This window comes from Triturus cristatus, chromosome 2_2 (assembly GCF_964204655.1).
Source record: "Triturus cristatus chromosome 2_2, aTriCri1.1, whole genome shotgun sequence".
NCBI classification, from domain to species: domain Eukaryota; kingdom Metazoa; phylum Chordata; class Amphibia; order Caudata; family Salamandridae; genus Triturus; species Triturus cristatus.
The window spans coordinates 1,053,469,187-1,053,494,207 of NC_140582.1; the positions used below are offsets into that span (position 1 = coordinate 1,053,469,187).

A 25,021-nucleotide genomic window follows, 5' to 3' on the forward strand; every position below is an offset into this window, starting at 1 on the left:
ATTTGTCCAAGCTTATTCAACGTAACTACGTACTTCTGATAAAAAATTCTGTGCAGCACTCTAACCCTGGAATAGATCCCTTGTGTTGAGCGTTGCTACCAGTACCAAGAAAACACCAACCATACAGCATTGCACCTTGAGTCAATAATCTATTTTTCGACTTTATACTGCCCTCGTATGTGCTGCACTTCCCGCAAAACTAGCTGCAGTCCTAAATTATTAACAACAACAATATGCGTATCTAAAAAACACAGGAGCCTCAGACCCAAACCTCAGGTCACAGTTAATCGCCCCAACAGTATGTTCTGTTTAACCGTAACATTCAGTATTGAACACTTGACCCTGAGAGCAAGAGCCTCCTTTATAAGAAGTGCAACCCACAGAATAAGCGCAATGGCAATTGAACACTGAACCTTGAGAGTAAGATTCTCAGACTTCCATCATTATGCAGGCATTGAACACATCCCCCTGATTGTAGCATAACAGACATTCAATTGGAAACTCAACCTTGAGAGCAAGAGAGCCTGCTTTAAAAAAGGTCTAACAGACTAAGGACAATGGTATTGTGCACATAATCCTTGAGATTAAAACAGTGTGTTCAGTAAAATTCTCAGCCCTCAAGCATCACACCATCACTTGCCCGCAAGTTTGTGAGCAGCACCCCTACAAATGCGCCCCGCCACACCGGGGATTACGTGCTACTTGCACTCCTCCCGCAATAAGCGCTGGGAGCTGCCGGGGATTCCCTTCCTGCAAAGCGCGCTCCTAACTAACGTGCGGGTGAGCGCTTATCGCCTCCGCGCACGAGTAACTGGTCTGGGCGCCGCCACACAAGCCGCCGACTCGCTTCTCCCTTCGTAGGACCCCTGACACGAGAAGCTACTACCGCAGCGCGTTTCTGAGCGCCCCGATCGCCTTCTCCTCAACGATCGTCACTCCTCACGAGACCCTAGACGCCAGTCGCTTCTTCTGCACCGTGATCCAGGAAGCACGCTTTGTCCTCCCGATGCGATCCTTCACCGAGCCGCACTTCACCACAAAACGAAACCTGCAAAAGGGAGAAAAGGAAACAAATATTAAATTACAACCTCCTAGCAAGGTCGCACTACAGGCTGGGGAGCGCGGAAGGCAAAAAGGAAGATTCACATGCAAAGTAAGGTAACAGTTCCTAAAGAAATATATATGCCAGTATGGTCTACTATGCAAGAAAAAAGGGAAAGGGGGGATGACAAGGTGTCTCAGACAAGGTTCGAAAGTGGTAGTGTAATGGAGACTGGAGACTCCTGGATGGTACTAGAAGTGCCCTCACACACCCTTGCGGGTGCAAAGCATCATCATCGGGCTGTGCTCCTCGTGGGGGTGGCGCTGCAGTCCCTCACGGGCCCTAAAAAGGGCTCTCTATCGGAGATCTTTTGGTGGAGTCGCCGTAGTTGTGCGTGTGGGTGTGTGGGGAGGGGGGGTGTGGTGGTGAGACTAAAAAGACCTAATGGTGCCTTAACTATTTATTGGTGGGCCCAGGAGGTCTGCTAAAAATAACGGGGGATAATGTTATATAAACATTCTGAGTGGGGAAAAAAAGCTGTAAATACGTCCCACTGCTCTCGACCCGTAAGAGTGAGGGTTTAAAGTGAGAGAGAGGGGGTACAAGTGGTGGTCAACATGTTTCGCGCTGTTGCCGGTCCCTAATGGATCCTAGCGCTTCGTCAGGACCAAGGTGGTGATTAAAAAGTAAGGGATGGGATTCAGAAAAAAGGGGGAGAGTATTCTGTAATCCCAGAGACACAAAAAAGGTTGTGGGAGGATCACGGATTATTCGTGTCCTTGACGTCGAACCCGCAAGAAGTCAGGGTCCACGCTGTGCCGGATCTTGACCAACTGAGGCGGGGGCTACAGATCTGCCCCGGGAAATCGCTTCGATAACCTAAGGTGCCTCCAGAGTCGCCGGTGACTCTGGAGGCACCTTAGGTTATCGAAGCGATTTCCCGGGGCAGATCTGTAGCCCCCGCCCCAGTTGGTCAAGATCCACTTGTACCCCCTCTCTCTCACTTTAAACCCTCACTCTTACGGGTCGAGAGCAGTGGGACGTATTTACAGCTTTTTTTCCCCACTCAGAATGTTTATATAACATTATCCCCCGTTATTTTTAGCAGACCTCCTGGGCCCACCAATAAATAGTTAGGGCACCATTAGGTCTTTTTAGTCTCACCACCACACCCCCCCTCCCCACACACCCACACGCACAACTACGGCGACTCCACCAAAAGATCTCCGATAGAGAGCCCTTTTTAGGGCCCATGAGGGACTGCAGCGCCACCCCCACGAGGAGCACAGCCCGATGATGATGCTTTGCACCCGCAAGGGTGTGTGAGGGCACTTCTAGTACCATCCAGGAGTCTCCAGTCTCCATTACACTACCACTTTCGAACCTTGTCTGAGACACCTTGTCATCCCCCCTTTCCCTTTTTTCTTGCATAGTAGACCATACTGGCATATATATTTCTTTAGGAACTGTTACCTTACTTTGCATGTGGATTAATTTCAGGAGCACCGGTACAGGACCTTTTCCCTCTCCTACTTATCCGCTCCTTGTCCCCCCACTCTCTTTGAAGTGTGTATACAAAAAGGAAGATTCCTCTGCTCCCAGACTTTTATCGGCAACTACTAGCCACCAGACCGGTTCTGTCCGGCCTGGGGGGGAGGGAGGGGGTGGCAACTTGCGTGACCCGGAAGTGATTCCTTTCACTTCCGGGTCACTACCCGGCTTGCCAATGTGGGACGGGTATGCTCAGACGTGAGTCCCGTGTTCTCCATGCCACTGGAATCAAGCTTTCCTGGCTGAAGAGGGGTGAAACCCCGAAACCGGTCCTAGGATGCTTGTTTCCAGTCCAGGGAGGACCTGGCTTGGCAGTTCGGGCTGGACTGTTCCCATGAGGCACAGGGTCAAGACTGATTTGCATATGGCTGGGTTCAAACTGGAATGGCATGGTGAGCAAAAAAACGATGGATTTAGGCCCAGATCTCTGTACTGGGGTGAATGTATGACATTGTTCTGCATTCTGTCCATCAATTGTTGTTTTTGCAATTGTCACCCCAAGTGGGACGGGTATGCTCAGACGTGAGTCCCGTGCTCTCCATGCCACTGGAATCAAGCTATCCTGGCTGAAGAGGGGTGAAACCCCGAAACCGGTCCTAGGATGCTTGTTTCCAGTCCAGGGAGGACCTGGCTTGGCAGTTCGGGCTGGACTGTTCCCATGAGGCACAGGGTCAAGACTGATTTGCATATGGCTGGGTTCAAACTGGAATGGCATGGTGAGCAAAAAAACGATGGATTTAGGCCCAGATCTCTGTACTGGGGTGAATGTATGACATTGTTCTGCATTCTGTCCATCAATTGTTGTTTTTGCAATTGTCACCCCAAGTGGGACGGGTATGCTCAGACGTGAGTCCCGTGCTCTCCATGCCACTGGAATCAAGCTATCCTGGCTGAAGAGGGGTGAAACCCCGAAACCGGTCCTAGGATGCTTGTTTCCAGTCCAGGGAGGACCTGGCTTGGCAGTTTGGGCTGGACTGTTCCCATGAGGCACAGGGTCAAGACTGATTTGCATATGGCTGGGTTCCAACTGGAATGGCATGGTGAGCAAAAAAACAATGGATTTAGGCCCAGATCTCTGTACTGGGGTGAATGTATGACATTGTTCTGCATTCTGTCCATCAATTGTTGTTTTTGCAATTGTCACCCCAAGTGGGACGGGTATGCTCAGACGTGAGTCCCGTGCTCTCCATGCCACTGGAATCAAGCTATCCTGGCTGAAGAGGGGTGAAACCCCGAAACCGGTCCTAGAATGCTTGTTTCCAGTCCAGGGAGGACCTGGCTTGGCAGTTCGGGCTGGACTGTTCCCATGAGGCACAGGGTCAAGACTGATTTGCATATGGCTGGGTTCAAACTGGAATGGCATGGTGAGCAAAAAAACGATGGATTTAGGCCCAGATCTCTGTACTGGGGTGAATGTATGACATTGTTCTGCATTCTGTCCATCAATTGTTGTTTTTGCAATTGTCACCCCAAGTGGGACGGGTATGCTCAGACGTGAGTCCCGTGCTCTCCATGCCACTGGAATCAAGCTATCCTGGCTGAAGAGGGGTGAAACCCCGAAACCGGTCCTAGGATGCTTGTTTCCAGTCCAGGGAGGACCTGGCTTGGCAGTTCGGGCTGGACTGTTCCCATGAGGCACAGGGTCAAGACTGATTTGCATATGGCTGGGTTCAAACTGGAATGGCATGGTGAGCAAAAAAACGATGGATTTAGGCCCAGATCTCTGTACTGGGGTGAATGTATGACATTGTTCTGCATTCTGTCCATCAATTGTTGTTTTTGCAATTGTCACCCCAAGTGGGACGGGTATGCTCAGACGTGAGTCCCGTGCTCTCCATGCCACTGGAATCAAGCTATCCTGGCTGAAGAGGGGTGAAACCCCGAAACCGGTCCTAGGATGCTTGTTTCCAGTCCAGGGAGGACCTGGCTTGGCAGTTCGGGCTGGACTGTTCCCATGAGGCACAGTGTCAAGACTGATTTGCATATAGCTGGGTTCAAACTGGAATGGCATGGTGAGCAAAAAAACGATGGATTTAGGCCCAGATCTCTGTACTGGGGTGAATGTATGACATTGTTCTGCATTCTGTCCATCAATTGTTGTTTTTGCATTTGTCACCCCAAGTGGGACGGGTATGCTCAGACGTGAGTCCCGTGCTCTCCATGCCACTGGAATCAAGCGATCCTGGCTGAAGAGGGGTGAAACCCCAAAACCGGTCCTAGGATGCTTGTTTCCAGTCCAGGGAGGACCTGGCTTGGCAGTTCGGGCTGGACTGTTCCCATGAGGCACAGGGTCAAGACTGATTTGCATATGGCTGGGTTCAAACTGGAATGGCATGGTGAGCAAAAAAACGATGGATTTAGGCCCAGATCTCTGTATTGGGGTGAATGTATGACATTGTTCTGCATTCTGTCCATCAATTGTTGTTTTTGCATTTGTCACCCCAAGTGGGACGGGTATGCTCAGACGTGAGTCCCGTGCTCTCCATGCCACTGGAATCAAGCTATCCTGGCTGAAGAGGGGTGAAACTCCGAAACCGGTCCTAGGATGCTTGTTTCCAGTCCAGGGAGGACCTGGCTTGGCAGTTCGGGCTGGACTGTTCCCATGACGCACAGGGTCAAGACTGATTTGCATATGGCTGGGTTCAAACTGGAATGGCATGGTGAGCAAAAAAACGATGGATTTAGGCCCAGATCTCTGTACTGGGGTGAATGTATGACATTGTTCTGCATTCTGTCCATCAATTGTTGTTTTTGCAATTGTCACCCCAAGTGGGACTGGTATGCTCAGACGTGAGTCCCGTGCTCTCCATGCCACTGGAATCAAGCTATCCTGGCTGAAGAGGGGTGAAACCCCAAAACCGGTCCTAGGATGCTTGCTTCCAGTCCAGGGAGGACCTGGCTTGGCAGTTCGGGCTGGACTGTTCCCATGAGGCACAGGGTCAAGACTGATTTGCATATGGCTGGGTTCAAACTGGAATGGCATGGTGAGCAAAAAAACGATGGATTTAGGCCCAGATCTCTGTACTGGGGTGAATGTATGACATTGTTCTGCATTCTGTCCATCAATTGTTGTTTTTGCATTTGTCACCCCAAGTGGGACGGGTATGCTCAGACGTGAGTCCCGTGCTCTCCATGCCACTGGAATGAAGCGATCCTGGCTGAAGAGGGGTGAAACCCCAAAACCGGTCCTAGGATGCTTGTTTCCAGTCCAGAGAGGACCTGGCTTGGCAGTTCGGGCTGGACTGTTCCCATGAGGCACAGGGTCAAGACTGATTTGCATATGGCTGGGTTCAAACTGGAATGGCATGGTGAGCAAAAAAACGATGGATTTAGGCCCAGATCTCTGTACTGGGGTGAGTGTATGACATTGTTCTGCATTCTGTCCATCAATTGTTGTTTTTGCATTTGTCACCCCAAGTGGGACGGGTATGCTCAGACGTGAGTCCCGTGCTCTCCATGCCACTGGAATCAAGCTATCCTGGCTGAAGAGGGGTGAAACTCCGAAACCGGTCCTAGGATGCTTGTTTCCAGTCCAGGGAGGACCTGGCTTGGCAGTTCGGGCTGGACTGTTCCCATGAGGCACAGGGTCAAGACTGATTTGCATATGGCTGGGTTCAAACTGGAATGGCATGGTGAGCAAAAAAACGATGGATTTAGGCCCAGATCTCTGTACTGGGGTGAATGTATGACATTGTTCTGCATTCTGTCCATCAATTGTTGTTTTTGCATTTGTCACCCCAAGTGGGACGGGTATGCTCAGACGTGAGTCCCGTGCTCTCCATGCCACTGGAATCAAGCTATCCTGGCTGAAGAGGGGTGAAACCCCGAAACCGGTCCTAGGATGCTTGTTTCCAGTCCAGGGAGGACCTGGCTTGGCAGTTCGGGCTGGACTGTTCCCATGAGGCACAGGGTCAAGACTGATTTGCATATGGCTGGGTTCAAACTGGAATGGCATGGTGAGCAAAAAAACGATGGATTTAGGCCCAGATCTCTGTACTGGGGTGAATGTATGACATTGTTCTGCATTCTGTCCATCAATTGTTGTTTTTGCAAATGAAAGAGGAGGGGGCGCCTGTCGCGTCACTGCTGTGCGCGACAGGCCCGCCTCCCTGGTCGTCGGGGGCCGGCAGGACCGCCATATTATCGGCGGGTCCGATGCCGGTCCCGCCTTTTCTATCCTCCCTCAGTGACCTCAGCGTTGTCCCTCCTCCTCTCTAACTGAAGGCTTTTCGGCTCCCATGAGAGCGGGATGTCGATGCCATGTTGACAGGGGCTTTGTGGAATGTTCCCCTGAGCGCAGACTACAATTGCTTGTCAGCAGCAGCAGGTCTGCACGGACACGGATGACATTGGAGACAGGGGTGCGGCACCTGCTTTTTCCGGGGGAGGCAGAGGTGCACTGTCTGCCAGGACACCACCTTGGAGGTGTTTTGCATTTGTTTCCCTTCTGGCTTCAGAACGGTGTCAAAACGAAACTCTATTAGAGCAGTGAAGAGTTATTTTTCGAAACTCGTGTTCATGTTAATATTTGTTTGTGAGGGCATGCATAACGTATAAACTTGTAGTCCTTCGCTGCCTTTTACCTCATCACTTTATTTTACAGTTGTTTGTTTTCTCTCTTGGTTTACAGAATCCGTGGTCTCCCTTATGGGACGAAAAAGATTCCTCCCTCAGATTAATGCCTCAAATTACTATTTTAGGACTCAAGCAGAAAGACAAGCAGTCAATTTTGTAATACAAGGTAAACAATGTTATTGTGAAACTTAGGCAGTTGTCAACTCGTTTTGCAAATCTCCATAAGTTGATGCGTATGTATTTTACACAGGTATACCTTCCAGTTTCAAGTTTATCGTTTTCATTTTGTTATATAGGCCTCTAAAAAGTTAAAAATAAAAAAATACAAAGACACATTTTTCACTGTTAGCAAAATTAGATATATTTAAATGTTTTAACCCTTCCTTAATCCATTTATGAGAATGCAATTTGAGGACTTACTTTGAGGTAGTCCCCTTAATCATCAAAAATAGTAAGCATGAGAAACGGTATCAGGCACTTGAAAAAACTGGGGATACAAAACTCCAATACGCACTGCTCAATTGTAAGAAATTGGGTTACTGGTTGAGGGTGGTGAAACCGAGGGTTTGTGATTAGATGTGTAGCGCAGCCAAAGTGATGTGTCGCTTCTGTAATGCAGCGAGGCGAATGTGCGAGGTCCTGATGCATCGAAGGTCCTGTTGATGAGGGCTTGCTAGGCGAAGTCTGGAGACGAGGATTTGTCATGCAGTCCGGGTGATGCCTGGGTTCTGAGGAGCTGCGAGGCTATGACGTGTAGTTTAGCATCATCGTTGAGGCAGCTCCCGACAAGGGATGTGAGGGTCTGTGCTGAAGATGCATTGTGCAGTGGCAGTTCTGATGCAGCAACGGGCTGTGTTGTGATGTGGGTTTTTGTGGTGGTTCTGATCCAATCGGGAGCTGCAATGTGTCGGTTCTGCTCAGGATTGCACCAAGCAGCTGATAAGATGCATTGGGTCTGCTGGGTGCACAGAGACTGACAGAGCTTCTTAGGCCCACTTCCAAGGGTCAAGTACTGAGGTGGCACTACTTGGCCGGGTGGACTCACAGATGTAGGAGCAAAGTTGTTGGACCCTTCTATCCATGAAGCTCAAGTCAGGATGCCAGTCAACTAGCCCTTGGAGTCACTCTCGAGTTCTGGGTACAAGAGATGCAGGTCCAGTCCTTCTCACCGAGGCAAAAGGGAAGCAGGTAGGGGGTCAGCATAGCAAGGCATTAGTCCAGCAGAGCAGCCGTCTGGCAATGTGGGAGTCGTTCATCAGCTCAGCGGCCCTTCTTCTGGGCAGAGTATCCACAGGCCCAGAAGTGTACTGAAGTGGTGGTGTCTGAGGTCCAGTATTTATACCCGGTTGTGACTTTGAAGTAGGGTAGAAGCTTCTAGAGTTTTCCCTTTGAAGACCCCAGGCACCCTGCCTTCCCTGCCCTGCCTCCAGACTAACTATAAGGGGTTGGCAGCCCTCTGTGTGGAGGCAGGACACAGCCTATTCAGGTGTAAGTGGGGCTGTGCCCAATTCCGCCATCACATCCTGCCAGTGATGGACCATCCAGGCACACCTAAGCCTGACAAAAGGTTGATTTTGCTAGGTAGAAACAGAAGCTTAAACTACACACACCGGCTACAATGGCAGGCCTGAGATGCTTCAAGGGCTACTTAAGTGGAGTGGCAGGCCCACTGGTCGTAATTAGTTTACAGGTCGTGGGTACATATACTATCACTTTACTAGGGACATATAAGTAAATTAACTATGCCATCTGGGATGAGCCATGTTTTAAGGAGGGAGCACATGCACTTTAATACTCGTTAGCAAGTTAGTAAGTGTGCATGCAGAGTCCTTGGACCAGCAAAAATGAAATCAGCAAAAACAACCCTTATTGATGATTAGGTCAAAGACAACATTTATTGAAAGCTATCCTAGTGGTAGCTATGGAGAGCAGCCTTCAGGCTAAGTCTCGAAGGAATGTAAAGCAGCTTGGTTTACCAGATTATAACCTCCTGAATGACCAAATGAAAAGAGAACCACACAAGGAATATATAAAATATTTGTATTTATTACTAAACACTCTCTACTAATCTCTTTATGAGATTAGAGAACAAAGCACACACTATTTAATCACTATAACGACAGTAAATAGCACAATACACAGCGGGCTCCAGGGGGAGACCGAACCATATACTAAGGAAGTGGTATAACAACCACGACTTGACTAGCCACAGTGCCTAGAGCACGTAGAATTGCTGGGACCCCAAGGAACCACCCAAGGGGACGCGAGTTCCGTACAACTCTATGGGAAAGTCGCGGTTGGAATTTTAAAGATTAAGGACACTTCGGAGAGGACTTCAAGCAAACCCTTTGGAACATAGAAGGTTCTAAGGCCAACATTCTTGTGAGTACTGAGGTACCCGTGTTACCTATCCCAGGGCAGCCGGGTGCATAGGGGTCAATTGGTGTCAGAAACGCTTGTTGATTTCAATGGCGTGATGCGAAGAAGTGCTATTGCAGGGAAGATGAAAAGTGTCCGGTGTGATCCAAGCCTGGATCGGAGCTGAGAAGAACCCAAAAGCAGAGGGGACAGAGTCTTGGTCACTTCACAGTGACCAGGGGCACGATAGACGAATGCCCACCGATGTCAGGTGTTTCAGGTGAGAAGTGGTGAAGCTTGACTCTGCAACCACGGGGACCAGGAGACATCAACGATGACCAAAGTCCGTAGGTGAGCTGTCCCACGAAGGATGTTGAGTGCTGGGGGGTCAGTGTCCGGATTGAACACCAACAAGCCTTGGCAACTGCAACCCACCCAGTCAGAGTAAAGATGCTTCGGTGAGGACCAGCAAGATCCTGGGGGCTCTCCAAGCTATGGAGAATCAGGGCACGTCTGGAGCAACCAGGAAAGCCCATGTAAAGTCAAAGTTACCTTCACAGGGACCCACAGGTCGACGGACCAGGGATCGCCAAGGGACCTCGAGCTGAATCACAAAATACCAGCCAACGGAACACTCGTGGAGTGTAGGCCGGAAATCATCAGTGGAATTACTGCTTGCGGTCAGGACTACAAGTAGCCCAAAGCACAGCCTCAGGGATCGCCAAAAAGCATATGCTGCTTCAAATGTACACGGTGCACAGGGGTTTGCGTTGCACGGTCCCCACGAAGGATACAGGCCTCAGAATAGCTGACAGCGCAGAGCAACCTCGGAGACCACAGGAACCCACTTCCTGTGTTGCAGAAATCTTCGGAGTCCCCAGGAGCTCAGGAGATGCAAACTATCAGATGCGTTTCAGGTGCCTGCCTTGCAGGGGAGTAACTCCTATACGCCAAGGGAGATTCTTCAGTCATCCAGCATTGTGCAGATCGTCAAAGTACTTGGTTTCTGTAGCAGAGTTTAGTCCAGTTAAAATCTAAAGTTCTGTAGTCAGGGGTTCCTACTTTATACCCAAGGAAGGGGTGGGACAAACTCTGGGGACCCACCTATGGGAGGGTCAGGACAGAGGGGTGGTGTCCTTTGTCCAGTTTCGCACCAGAGCAGGAGCAAATTGCTCCTGCAACCGGTTTGAGCTGGACTATGCACAGGTACACCAAATGTGCCCCCAGTGCAGACATCAAAGCACTCTCAGAGTGCACCCACCCACCCCCAATACACTAAAGCCTGTCTGGGAGGTGGTCACACCTCCCTGTGACAGGAAACCTATTGTCAAGCCTTCCCCTGCCAGAGTTTCGTCCAGCAGCAGGAGGGCAGACTCATGTCTGTGGCTGGCAGCATCCATTTTGTGATGCCAAGGTCGAGAAAGCTGGTACCGTGTGTACCAGTGTTGTCATATTTCTCCCTCTAGGAGGGTGAAATCATACCTCCCCCGCCAGTTACTAGCGGGGAGGTATGATTCCAAGGTGTTTGACAACAAACAAGACATGTTTCCATGCAGCCGTTTTAAAGTTAGCATTTACCGCGAGGTTATAATGCACTTAAGAGTAAATGGTTGGCTGCATCACAAACAACCCCGGAAAATAGGTTCCGAAGGCTGCAGAGGGGCTCTGCTCATGCAGGTGCACACTCTCACATAAAACCCAGAACCCTGCCTTCAAGATTGTTATGCCTGCAATAGGGGTGTCTGATAGGTTTATATGTGCAGTGATATATGATAGATATAGTGAACCCATTTCTAAGTAAGGGGTGCATGCACCACCTTACACAGGCTGCTGTAGCAGACTTGTGGTGTCATTTTGAATGGTCTCCCAGGGGTGGCATGATACATACTGCATCCCCTGAGAGGCATCTGGGGTACTTTTGCCCTGGGTACATAGTATACCATATACTAGAGACTGATAAGGGTACCCCAGAATCCAATCTGGATTGTACCCAAAGTACATGCAATCAATTTAGAGGAGAAAGCAGCTAGGCTGGGGTCCTGGATAGCAGGATCCCAGACAGACTAAGTCGAAAACAGTGTCACATCAGCAAAAAGTGGAGGTAACTATAAGAAGCAGATCCTACTCTCCTACACAACCCCCCCTCAAACGTAAGGACATTAAACTAACCTTGACCAGTTGAGTCTTCATGTTCTAAGTGGAAATATCTGGAGAGTCCGTCTGCATTTGCATGGTTACTCCCAGGTCTATGTTCCATGGTATAGTCCATCCCCTGTAGGGAAATGGACCACCTCAAAGATTTGGGGTTTTCACCATTCATCTGTTTTAGCCATAAGAGGGGCTTATGGTCTGTCTGAACAATTAAGTGAGTGCCAAACAAGTATGGCCTCAGCTTCTTCAGAGCCCAAACCACAGCAAAGGCTTCCCTCACAATAGCTGACCAACGTTTCTCTCTGGGGGTCAGCCTTCTGCTAATAAAAGCTACCGGCTGATCCTGACCCTCATCATTCAATTGTGATAACACAGCCCCTACCCCCAACTCAGACGCATCTGTTTGGACAATTAATTGTTTGGAATAGTCAGGACTTTGCAGAATGGGAGCAGTACACATGGACTGCTTCAGGTCATCAAATGCCTTTTGACAGCTAACTGTCCACTAAACGTTTTGTGGCATTCTTTTGGAAGTTAAGTCATTCAAAGGGGTCACTATGGATCCATAACCTTTGACAAACCTCCTTAGGTACCCAGTCAGGCCCAAGAAAGCTCTGACCTGAATCTGGGTGGTTGGAGCAACCCAGTCCATGATGGTCTGGATTTTGCTCTGCAATGGTTGAACCTGACCTCCACCCACAAGGTGGCCCAGGTATGCAACTTGACTCTGCCCTATCTGGCACTTGGTGGCTTGATAGTGAGGCTTGCTTTCTGCAGGGCCTCCAAAACAATTCTCAGGTGGACCAGGTGGTTGTCCCAGGTGGAGCTAAAGACAGCAATACCATCCAGATAAGGGGTGGTAAATTTGTAATTTACTCCACACGCCTTCCACATAGCAGTCAAGTAACTAGACATGAAGTTTGCATCTCTGCCTGATACTACCTCCTTAGGAAAACCCACCCTGGAAAAGAATCCCAGAAGTGCCCTTGCCACCACAGGAGCTGTGGTAGTTCTAAGGGGAATTGCCTCTGGATACCTAATGGCATTGTCCACCGCCACCAGTATAAATCTGTGCCCAGATGCAGTTTGAGGATCCGTGGGACCAACTGGGGAGAGGAGCGCTAACGGCTAGGGCGCTCGACCGCGGACCTGGAGAACTGGGTTTGAGTCTCGGTAATGACGCTGAACATCCTGTGATTCTGGGCAAAATCACTTAATCTCCCCGTGCCTAACAAAAAATGAATGTGTGTCCTCATGTAACGTAACTGGTGCTATGTAAAGCGCTCTGATACCTGATTGGATTCGGGTCAAGTTCGCGCTATATAAAACTGCAAAAAAAAAACTATATAAATCCCAAGCCTCTCAAATGGAAACCCCACCACAGGTAGTGGTATCAGGGGGGGTATTGTAGTACCAATTGCCTTACCATTGGCTTGACAGGTGACACAGGAGCGACAAAACTCCTTGATGTCTTCAGACATGTGAGTCCAATGAAAGTGAGGGACAATTCTATCCCAAGTCTTGTTTTGGCCTAGGTGACCTGCTAATGGGATGTCATGTGCTAGTGTCAATAGGAAGCCCCTAAACTTCAGAGGTATAACCAACCTCCAGGTGGCACCAGGCTTGGGGTCTCTACTCTCTGAGTAAAGGAGTCCATCATCCCAGTAGATCCTATGGGACCCACTAGCACTCCCAGCAGCCTCAGCAGCAGCCTGCTGTCTGAGGGGTTCAAGAGAGGGGCAGCTCATCTGCTCCTGGCTCAGATCTGCCCTGGAAGGGCCCCCTGTCCTCAAGAACTCAACCTGATCAGGCTCAAGCTCCTCTGAGACAGTTCCTTCTTCAGGTCTAAGATCATCTCCCTCAAGAGACTGATCTGCACTCTGAGTCAGGGGGAAGACACTGCCTTACCCCTACTGCTCCTTCTCTTGGAAGGCACCTGGTCCATTTTTCCCGGATCTAGGGCCTGTTCAGTGGATGGCATTTTTGCCTGTGACCTAGTTATAGCAAACACATCTGCAGGGATTCCCAACATTTCTGCATGAGTCCTGAGTTCCATTTCAGCCCAAGCTGAAGTTTCTAAATCATTGCCCAACAAGCATTCAACAGGGAGGTCTGCACTTACCACAACCTTCTTAGGGCCAGTTACCCCTCCCCAGGTGAAATTAACATCTGCCAAGGAATGGTCTGTCCTGACATTGCTAGCATTGGTCATGTGGTACATCACACCAAGTATGATTTGCTCAGGAGCCACAAGATCTGTTGTTACCATTGTGACACTTGCTCTTGTGTCCCTGAATGCCAAGGACTCTTTTCCATTTCTTAAAGGCTGTTGTCTGTATTTGCCCAGATTACCTCGCCTCACAAATAAGGAGGCCATATCCATGCCCCCATCACAGATCAATACAGCCTGATTTGGGACTCTGACTAGGCCAGAGTCCATCTCAGATCGCAGGGTTAACCCTACTACACACTTATTCTGAGTACCACCACATGGAGCTGAAATAGGAGGTCTTAGGGGCAATGGTGGCTGTAGTTGAGTCCTTGGACTTGTTACAATCACTTGTCCAATGGGTCTTCTGTTAACAGATTTGACACCATGGTTTCTTCTTGCCTTTTCCCTTGTTGGATTGTGAATCCCCACCAGATGCAGATTTTTGGGATCCTTGAGAAGACTTCTGGTCTTTACCCTTCTCCCCACCCTTATCAGAGTTTTTAGAATCTTGCTTCTTGGAGTCACCACCTTGGTTCTGAACTTTCTGCCTCACCCTGGTTCTGACCCATTTGTCTGCCTTCTGTCCCAATTCTTCGGGAGAGATCAGATCAGAGTCCACCAGGTACTGATGGAACAGCTGATTTTGACAATTATTAAGGATCTGCTCCCTCATAATTAAATTGTACAATCCTTTAAAATCACACACTTTACTGCCTAGTAACCAGTCTCCCAGAGCCTTAGTAGCACAATCTACAAAGTCAACCCAGTCTTGAGTCTGTGCCTTTTGGGTATCTCTGAACTTAATCCTGTATTGTTCAGTGGTTAAGCCAAACCCATCAATCAGAGCACTCTTTAAGACTTTTTAATTATCAGCATCCTCTTCTCTAACAGTGAGGAGCTTGTCTCTACGGTGAACAACCTTTACAACGCAACTTTTACACCGCACTACCATTACAACGAAACTATTACAACGCGAAATCTGTTACAACGCATGCCATTACAACACATGCCATTACAACGAAATGCACTAGATGGCGTGCTAACATTAGAAATAGTTGTAGTTTTACTATCCAAACACCTTCCCTACTGCAACGTGGACTGGAGTTAGAATAGTAAATTATACATTTCTAATGTCAGCACTCCATCTAGTGTACGTCGTTGTAAAAGCATGTGTTGTAAAGGCTGGCGTTGTAACAGATCTTGCGGTGTAAAAAATGCGTTGTAACGGCATGCGGTGTAAAAGCATGCGTTGTAACGTCATACATCCTGTCTCTACCTTTGTCTGCAAAGGAGAGCCACAGGATTGCTGCCCACTGCTCCTGAGGGACTCTCTGTACTTTATAGGCCCTCTCCAGTGCAGTTATCGATTTGTGGATGTCATCCCCACTCTGGTAGTGAGGTACAATCTTGTTCAGGTTCCTACGGTCATGAGTATGTTCTCTACCTCGAGGCACACTGTTGCTGCCACCATGGGGCTCTAGCCCCAACTTTTTGGAAGCTCTCTGAAGCTCCAGGGATTCCCTATCAAAGGCCAATTGCTCTCTTTTGATTCTAAGCTTAGCTCTCTCAAACTCAAGCAGTTGGCACTTCTTCTCATAAGAGGACTCCCTTTTATGAGAAGCAGAGGTCCCATGAGAAACAGGGGTCCCTACAGAAATACAAGAATGATCAGATTCCTGAGAATGAGATCTGGATCTTCTTGGTAAACTGCTAATTCTTCCAGGTGGGGTAAAGAGAGGGCCACTGAGGCCTTCTCCCTCACCTTCAGGAAGAATTGGATTGTCCAGTTTAGAATCATCTTGATCCTCCTGGTCAGCACTGGAGTCCAGGTCATAGAAGTTTTCACTTCCTGGCCTTTCCTCCTCTACTGCTCCACCCAACTTGCCTGCCTCATCAGACCCTGGGGTCTTTCTGAGGTCATCCAAAAGCAAAGCCTCTATGAGGCGTTGAGTGCCTGCATGTCTCCCTGTCTTCAGTTTCATACATGTACACATGGTTCTCAATTCTTGGAATGAGATATGGTCATACTTAGTTGGCAGAGGCCCACTGGCTTCTGGCCTAGAAGACATACTAGAGTTGTGTGGTGTAGGCACCTACCTAACCTAGTGGGAGCTACTAAACTCTCTTGAGTTGGAGAAAGGGTGTGCTAGACCCTTGACTTACCCAACTCTAAGTTCAGTAGAACTTACTTTATTCTAGTCTTGATATATATGTACCTAAGTACCTTTAGTGGTTTTCAGTTAGTCACTCAATGAGATTATCTGGTAAAACAATAGTAAGCTTGAATCCCAACCGCTGCATACCAATGTGAGAAGTTGGCCTGGTATATGCTGACCACTAATTAAAGTGGGCACCTTGTACCAGTCCAAACAACCCTTATTGATGATTAGGTTAGACAACCTTTATTGAAAGCTATCCTAGTGGTAGCTATGGAGAGCAGCCTTCAGGCTAAGTCTCGAAGGAATGTAAAGCGCTTGATTTACCGGATAATAACCTCCTGAATGACCAAATGAAAGGAGAACCACACAAGGAATATATAAAATATTTGTATTTATTACTAAACACTCTCTACTAATCTCTTTATGAGATTAGAGAACAAAGCACACAATATTTAATCAATATAACGACAGTAACTAGCACAATACACAGCGGGCTCCAGGGGGAGACCGAACCATATACTAAGAAAGTGATATAACAACCACGACTTGACTAGCCACAGTGCCTAGAGCACGGAGAATCTCTGGGACCCCAAGGAACCACCCAAGGTACTGACACAGGGAACCCACGGAGGACGGGTGCAGTGTGAGAACACAGACGCGAGTTCTGTACAACTCTATGGGAAACTCGCGGTTGGAATTTTAAAGATTAAGGACACTTCAGAGAGGACTTCAAGCAAGCCCTTTGGAACATAGAAGGTTATAAGGCCAGCAACCTTGTGAGTACCGAGGTACCCGTGTTACCTATCCCAGGGGAGCCGGGTGCATAGGGGTCAAGTGGTGTCGGAAACGCTTGTTGATTTCAATGGCGTGATGCGAAGATGTGCTGCTGCCGGGAAGATAAAAAGTGTCCGGTGTCATCCAAGCATGGATCGGAGCTGAGAAGAACCTGAAAGCAGAGGGGACAGAGTCTGGGTCACTTCACAGTGACCAGGGGCACGATAGATGAATGCCCACCGATGTCGGGTTTTTCAGGTGAGAAGAGGTGAAGCTTGACTCTGCAGCCACGGGGACCAGTAGATGTCGACAACAACCAAAGTCCGGAGGTGGGCTTTCCCACAAAGGATGTCGAGTGCTGGGGGGTCAGTGTCCGGATTGAACACCAACAAGCCTTGGCAACTGCAACCCACGCAGTCAGAGGAAAGATGCTTCTGTGAGGACCAGCGAGGTCCTGTGGACTCTCCAAGCTATGGAGAGTCAGGGCACGTCTGGAGCAACCAGGAAAGCCCATGGAAAGTCAAGTTACCTTTACAGGGACCCATAGGTCGACAGACCAGGGATCGCGAAGGGACCACAAGCTGAATCACAAAATACCAGCCCACGGAACACTTGTGGAGTGTAGGCTGTAAATCTTCAGTGGAATTACTGCTCAGGGTCAGGACTACAAGTAGCCCAAAGCACAGCCTCAGGGATCGCCAAAAAGCATTTTCTGTTGCAAATGTACACGGTGCACAGGGGTTCGGGTTGCACGGTTCCCACGAGGGATACGGGCCTCAGAATATCTGAGAACGCAGAGCAACCTCGGAGACCACAAGAACCCACTTCCTGTGTTGCAGAAATCTTCGGAGTCCCCAGGAGCTCGGGAGATGCAAACTGTCAGATGCGTTTAAGGTGCCTGCCTTGCAGGGGAGTAACTCCTTTACTCCAAGGGAGATTCTTCAGTCATCCAGTGTTGTGCAGATTGTCGAAGTACTTGGTTTCTGTAGCAGAGTTTAGTCCAGGTAAAGTCTACGGTCCTGTAGTCAGGGGTTCCTACTTTACAGCCAAGGAAGGGGTGGGGCAAACTCTGGGGACCCACCTATGGGAGGGTCAGGACAGAGGGGTGGCTACACCCATTTCCTTTGTCCAGTTTCGCACCAGAGCAGGAGCAAATGGCTCCTGCAACCGGTTTGAGCTGGACTATGCAGGGTCACCAAATGTGCCCCCAGTGCAGATATCAAAGCACTCTCAGAGTGCACCCACCCAGCCCCAATACACTAAAGCCTGTCTGTTTGGTGGTCACACCTCCCTGTGACAGGAAGCCTATTGTCAAGCCTTCCCCTGCCGGAGTTTCGTCCAGCAGCAGGAGGGCAGACTCGTGTCTGTGGCTGGCAGCATCCATTTAGTGATGCCAGGGTCGAGAAAGCTGGTACCGGGTGTACCGGTGTTGTCATATTTCTCCCTCTAGGAGGGTGGAATCATACCTCTTACCATACCTTGGAGGTATGATTCCAAGGTGTTTGACACCAAACACGATATGAATCCATGCAGCCGTTTTAAAGTTAGCATTTACCGCGAGGTTATAATGCACTTAAGAGTACATGGTTGGCTGCATCACAAACAACCCTGGAATATAGGTTCCGAAGGCTGCAGAGGGGCTCTGCTCATGCAGGTGCACCCTCTCACATAAAACCCAGCACCCTGCCTTCAGGATTGTTAAGGCCTGCCATAGGGGTGACTGATAGGTTTATAGGTGCAGTGATATAGGATAGATATAGTGAACCTATATCTAAGTAAGGGGTGCATGCACCACCTTACACAGGCTGCTGTAGCAGACCTGTGGTGTCATTTTGAATGGTCTCCCAGGGGTGGCATAATACATGCTGCAGCCCCTGAGAGGCCTCTGGGGTACCTATGCCCTGAGTACATAGTATACCATATACTAGGGACTGATAAGGGTACCCCAGAATCCAATCTGGAGTGTACCTAAAGTACATGCAATCAATTTAGAGGAGAAATCAGCTAGGCTGGGGTCCTGGATAGCAGGATCCCAGCCAGACTAAGTCGAAAACAGTGTCATTTCAGCAAAAAGTGGGGGTAACTATAAGAAGCAGATCCTACTCTCCTACATGGACCACCTCAACAGTTTTCCATGTTCACCCCTCAATTGCATGAGCCATCTAGAGGCCTTTGGTCTCTCTGAACTTGGAAGCTAGTTCCAAACCGGTATGTGTTATATCTTGACATCCTATAGTCAGTAATGTTGTCTTGTCAACTAGATCTGCATTCCTCTAATGGTATCCATGGATTTAGAATGCTGGAGATGCCAGGAGAGGAGTGCTGGCGGTTGCGAGGAGAGGATGTATCTGGGGGTTGTTCCTGTTAACTTACAATAAAGACTTCCTCAAAATAATCAAGTCTGCTCGTCTTAAAAGTGGCGACGAGGATGGGATATACCTCTTTTAAAGCAGACTGGAACAAAAAAGAATTTGTGAACCGAAACAAGAAGAATTTGTGAACCATCAACCCCCAGGTAAACCGCAAGCAACAGATTCATCAGCAACGCATTCCCTGCTACTGGGCTTTCGAGGACGTCTTAAGGGTCTTCGAATGAGAATGGAATTGCCGTGCTGCATAGAGATATAAGCCAACTTGCACTCATCAATTGTCAAATATTGTGCACATGAAGGAAGTCGGAATCAATAGCAGAGTGAGTAAAGAGAAAAACGATATACTGCAAACAACACACTAAGATAAATTAACTAGCTGCGCTGGGAATATATAGTTTTGGCAACGCGTTGTTACGAGACTGTATGGGCTGCGGAGGACACTTTGTAAAGCTGCGCGTTGGTTTCGAATGACTGTGATTGATTTTTGGGTCTCAGTACAGGAACGCATGGTTTTTTTTCACGCAAGGAGTGTACATATTTTGTGATGTGCAGTGACTAACGGCGAGAATGTATATTATGATTACTTCTGTTACCTATGTAAATTGTTGGGGGTGCCTATATCAACTTTCTTGTCTTGTTGTATTGTAAGGAAGGAAGATGTGTTATATCTTGACATCCTATAGTCAGTAATGTTGTCTTGGCAACTAGATCTGCATTCCTCTAATGGTATCCATGGATTTAGAATGCTGGAGATGCCAGGAGAGGAGTGCTGGCGGTTGCGAGGAGAGGATGTATCTGGGGGTTGTTCCTGTTAACTTACAATAAAGACATCCTCAAAATAATCAAGTCTGCTCGTCTTAAAAGTATGGTCTCAGCTTCTTCAGTGCCCAGACCACAGGAAAGGCCTCCCTTTCAATCACATTCCACCTCTGTTCCCATGGAAGTAACCTCCTGCCAATGAAGGCTATCAGTTGGTCTAGGCCCACCTCAGACAACTGTGCTAAGCTAGCCCCTATGATATGCTCTGAAGCGTATGTCTGCACTATAAACTCTATAGAGAATTCAGGAGCCTTGAATACAGGTGATTTACGCATGGCCTCTTTGAGGGTATCTAAGGCTTCCTGGGAGGCCTCTGTCCAGATCACCTTTCTGGGCTGTTTCTTTGAAGTCAGCTCTGTTGAGCGCTAACAATGGTGCCATACCCCTTAGCAAATCTCCTATAGTGTCCTGTGAGGCCTAGAAAGGCCTTTACGCAGTCTGTGTTTTAGGGGTTGCCAGGTCAGAAAAGTTACAGTCTTGGCCTGGAGGGGCTGCACCTTGCCCCGCCCACCATGGAGTCACTAGGGAACTGTAGTGAAGGATGATCATTGAATCCAGGTAATTGATCAAGTATATTTATTTTAAGTAGATGGTACAGGATAAGAGTACATAAATTAAGTTAAAGTAAAGGAAATAATAAACATATAATAACCCCACCAGGAGCAGGATGGTACCAGCTCAGCCCTAACTCTCAACTGACAACCAAGAGCACTGCAGCATTCTAATACATCATCATGATGTCAACATTCTACAGGCTAGGCAGGAGACTATGGGGAAGGAAGTGTGAAGTGCTATCACTACACATCTTCCCCTTTTACAATATCAACAAAAACTTAAGGCTCAAACAATGAAGTAAGAAGAAAACAAAGTAAGGAAGAATGAGAAACACTCGAAGAAAGAATAACACGAAAAGAACATCAAGAATGAGAATAGGAGAAAGCAATAAAGGCATAAGGTGGAACAAATAAGTAACACCATGAAGAAAAACTAGAAAAGATGAAAGAAACAATGCTAGTGTGCACTTGAGAAGGACAAGAACTAAACGAGGAAGAAAGAAGAAAGATTATGAAAGAAACAATGCTAGGGTGCACCGAGAAGGACAAGAATTAAGCGAGGAAGAAAGAAGAAAGATTAACCAGGATGCAAGAAGGAAGACAGGACATCTTCTCCTTCAACAACAATATAGAAAAGAGACAGGAAAACAAAACGAAAAATACACTGAAAGACAAAAGGTAACACGTACAGAAAAAACGTTCACGATACAGCGAGGCACACCAGTTGGCCATACTGGAATGGATGCATGAATCAGAGAACGCAAAGCAAAGCAAAGAAAACAGAACAAATAAAAGCAAGAAAATTACTCCCGCAAGAGAACATAAAAGATCTCCAACACACAAATGAGAAGAAAGGTGAGTAAAAGAAAACTACACCCAACAGGAGTAACAATAACAAATGAATTAAAAGAAAATCTTAGTTGCCAGGAAAAGTTAGAATGGAAACTTTGCGCAAAATGAAACAAAACCTGGCATAACTTAAGAAGAACATTTAACAACAGGAGTTCCGTGCACAGAATTGCTGTAAATACTCATGAGTGAACATAGTGAATAAATAACGACAACCTAAGAGAAGAAATTTCCATAAAACATCATAAAATGAAACATTTTCTAAAATAAAACTTGTGAGAAAAATGCATTGTGCAAGAATTCAAGCGAAAGTGCGAAAAATTCTGCAAATAACTAAGCATTCAAACAAGTATAGAAAATTACATGCATCATAAATATGAAGAAAAAGTGAACAGCTGTTTGAAATAAATATAGTAAGTCATAAAAGACATAATCAAGATATTTAGTAAATTCTTGAGTGAAATAAGTGCAGAAACACAACATGCATCAACTAAACGAAGGAGCAGTCTACTGAAAATTAATGAGCAGTCAAACCTGCGAAGGAAAATTAATCATTAAAGAAAATGAAGAACATGAAACTCTTTTAAATATGTATATAAAATAAAATGCTAAAGAAACATTTCAACATTTCCTTTTGAAAGAGTTAGCAGGTAAAAATCATGCTACATTTGAATTAAAATAATAAATGGCAAAACAAAACAGATCGTACAAAACCCATTAAGGAAGCACAATATAATCATCGTGCTTATAAATTGACAAATGATAATCCCATTATCAGCACGAAGAGTGAAATCTTCGTGAGTCTCCAGAACTCAAGGCAAAAGGAAAATGAAGAAAACCTCAAAGATGTTCAAACCGCAACTGGAACACTCTACATATTAGCAGAGTGAGAAACTGGAAGACTTGAGGTGCTCGAAGACGCTGGTAAAATAACTTTATTGAGTTTGACTGGGAGACAAAAACGTGGTTGGCATGTGAGGCTCGTTGAAAGCTTACGACGAGAGAAGGTAACGTGCCAATCTCAAAATGGCGGCACGCACTGTAACGCTGACCCGGGTGGCTCACGGCATGAACAAACACCATACGTTGCCGAGCATCTATGCACAAGAAGGGAATGAAGGGACGTCACAGAAGAACATGAGGAGGCATCCTAGGACGTCACGGAGGCTTCACTGAACAAAGCGGGTGAGAGCGTGCGGTGAATAATGTGCGCTGAAAAGAGCTCGTGCGACATTTGAAATTAGAAAATGGCAATTCAAATGGAAACAGCGACCAAACTGTCAAAGAGAAACACAGACACAGTCTCAAAACCTCACAAAATCCTAAAAGGCACATTCACACCCGATCACATGGGTTGTGTGTAGGAGAGCCATGGTCAGGGGTCTCTCAAATCAGTTGCAGCACTTAAAAATGCTGAAAGTCGGCAAATTCCTTTTGGAAGATAATTTGGTCAGGGACACAGCGGAAACAGCGGGCATCATTTGCATTTACCAAACACAGTTGGGGTTAGATCTTTGCCCCAGAACGCCATAAATCTTGCCAGACTGTTTTAACACGGTGTCGAATTAAGTCATTACAGCACTTTAAACACTGCCAGTTAGTTATGAAAAATGAATGCCAGCGTAGTTCACAGGGTTTCTCAATTTGGCAAAATGGGTAGAAACGGAGGGAAATCCTCACGAAGGCAGAAGGTTACAGCAGGGACTGGCAATATATGGAAGAAGTGGGCGACCGGTGGATTGGTCACTGGTGAGGTTAGCCAGTATGCTTGAGGAAGAAAACGAAGTTCATTACCTTGAAGCTGCTTGTAATTGAAAATCTTTGTAGGTTTCTTAGTTGATGAAGGAGGATTACTTTGAAGTGAAAGTCCATTGAAATTGAATCCACGCAGGTTTTGAAGTCCAGGTCGTCGCCAAAATAAGTGTAGTGAAGGATGATCATTGAATCCAGGTAATTGATCAAGTATATTTATTTTAAGTAGATGGTACAGGATAAGAGTACATAAATTAAGTTAAAGTAAAGGAAATAATAAACATATAATAACCCCACCAGGAGCAGGATGGGACCAGCTCAGCCCTAACTCTCAACTGACAACCAAGAGCACTGCAGCATTCTAATACATCATCATGATGTCAACATTCTACAGGCTAGGCAGGGGACTATGGGGAAGGAAGTGTGAAGTGCCATCACTACAGGAACCCTGCCCTATCTGGTAGTTACTGGCCTTGATAGTCAGGCCCACTTGCTGCAGGGCAGAAGAACCTCCTGGAGGTGACACAGGTGTTCCACCCAGCTGGAGCTATAGACAGCTAAGTCGTCCAGGTTGGCAGCACAGAATGCCTCCTTCCTAGCTATGACCCTGTTGACCAACCTCTGAAAGGTGGCAGGGACATTCTTCAACCAAAAGGGCATCACCCTAAACTGGAAGTGACCCTCTCGAGAATGCAGAGCTCTCCTTTGCCCCTCAATCACAGCAATCTGCCAGTACCGTGATGTGAGATTACAGGTACTGAGGAACTTGGCTTTGGCCTGCCTGTCTATGAGCTCATCAGCTCGGAGGACGGGGTGCGCGTCTGACTTCGTGATTGAATTGCGTCCCCTGAAGTCTACACAGAACCTAAATTATGGAGTGGTTCCCGGTGAGACAGCCTTGGGTACCAGCACCACAGGGCCGGACCAGGGACTATTGAAGGGCTCAGTCACCCTTAATGCAAGCATCTTGGAGTCCTCCTCATTGGTACTGGCCCTCACCTTGTCTGACAACCTGTAAATCTTATTTTTAACAGGTGCACTGTCTCCAGTGTCAATGTCATAGACGCACAGGTGTGTGAGTCCAGGGGTAAGGAAGAACAGAGAGGAGAACTGCCCCAGTAACTGGTGACAGTCACTCTGCTGTTCTGGGGCCAGAGTAGGGGAGATGTTGGCACCCTTACTGACCCATTGTGATCTTGGGCAGACAGGAGGCCGGAGTGAAGCTCACTCACCTCTTCCACTACTTCATCTGTCACCACGATTATGCTAACTTTATGCCTCTCAAAGTGTGGTTTGAGGCAGATCACATGGAGCACCGTTAAGGGGTTTCTAGGGGTCTTAAGATCCACTAGGTAGGTGGACATTCCCTTCTGTTTCTTCACCACATATGGGTTTGTTCAGCAATCCTAAAGAGCCCTGGGTTCTACAGGCTCCATGACACATATTTTCTGTCCAGGTTGAAACTACCAGAGTGGCCTTCTGGTAATACCAGAGTTTCATAACTTCTTGACAGGCCTGAAGATTGCTTGTTGGCCTTTTCCAGAAGCAGTGCATCAGGTGGCGGAGAGTCAGCATGTAGCTGACCACATCATGAGGGGTTTTCCTGGGAGCTTTCTCCCATCCCTCATTGACAAGGCTAAGAGATCAACTAACATGGTGGCTATGGAGGGGTTCAAAGCGACTAAACCCAACTCTCTTCTGTGGCACCTCTCTGTAAAGACATCCCACTTATGCCTCATGGGCTCAGGTAGGCCCATTATCATGCCCTTTAGGGTCTTATTGAATCTCTCCACAGGACCATTTGTTTGGGAGTGGTAGGGTATGGGGAACTTATAAGTCACCCCACACCAGTG

The 25,021-nt window shown here is 47.6% G+C and overlaps 1 protein-coding gene across 1 annotated transcript in view; it reads left to right on the top strand.

Annotated features, from left to right (window-relative positions):
• Positions 1–25,021, top strand: part of POLN (DNA polymerase nu) — a 2,789,368-nt gene that overhangs the window by 2,709,929 nt on the left and 54,418 nt on the right. The window contains exon 24 of the mRNA XM_085643153.1: positions 7,224–7,334. Coding sequence (XP_085499279.1) covers positions 7,224–7,334 — 111 coding nt within the window. The remainder of the gene's footprint in view (positions 1–7,223; positions 7,335–25,021) is intronic.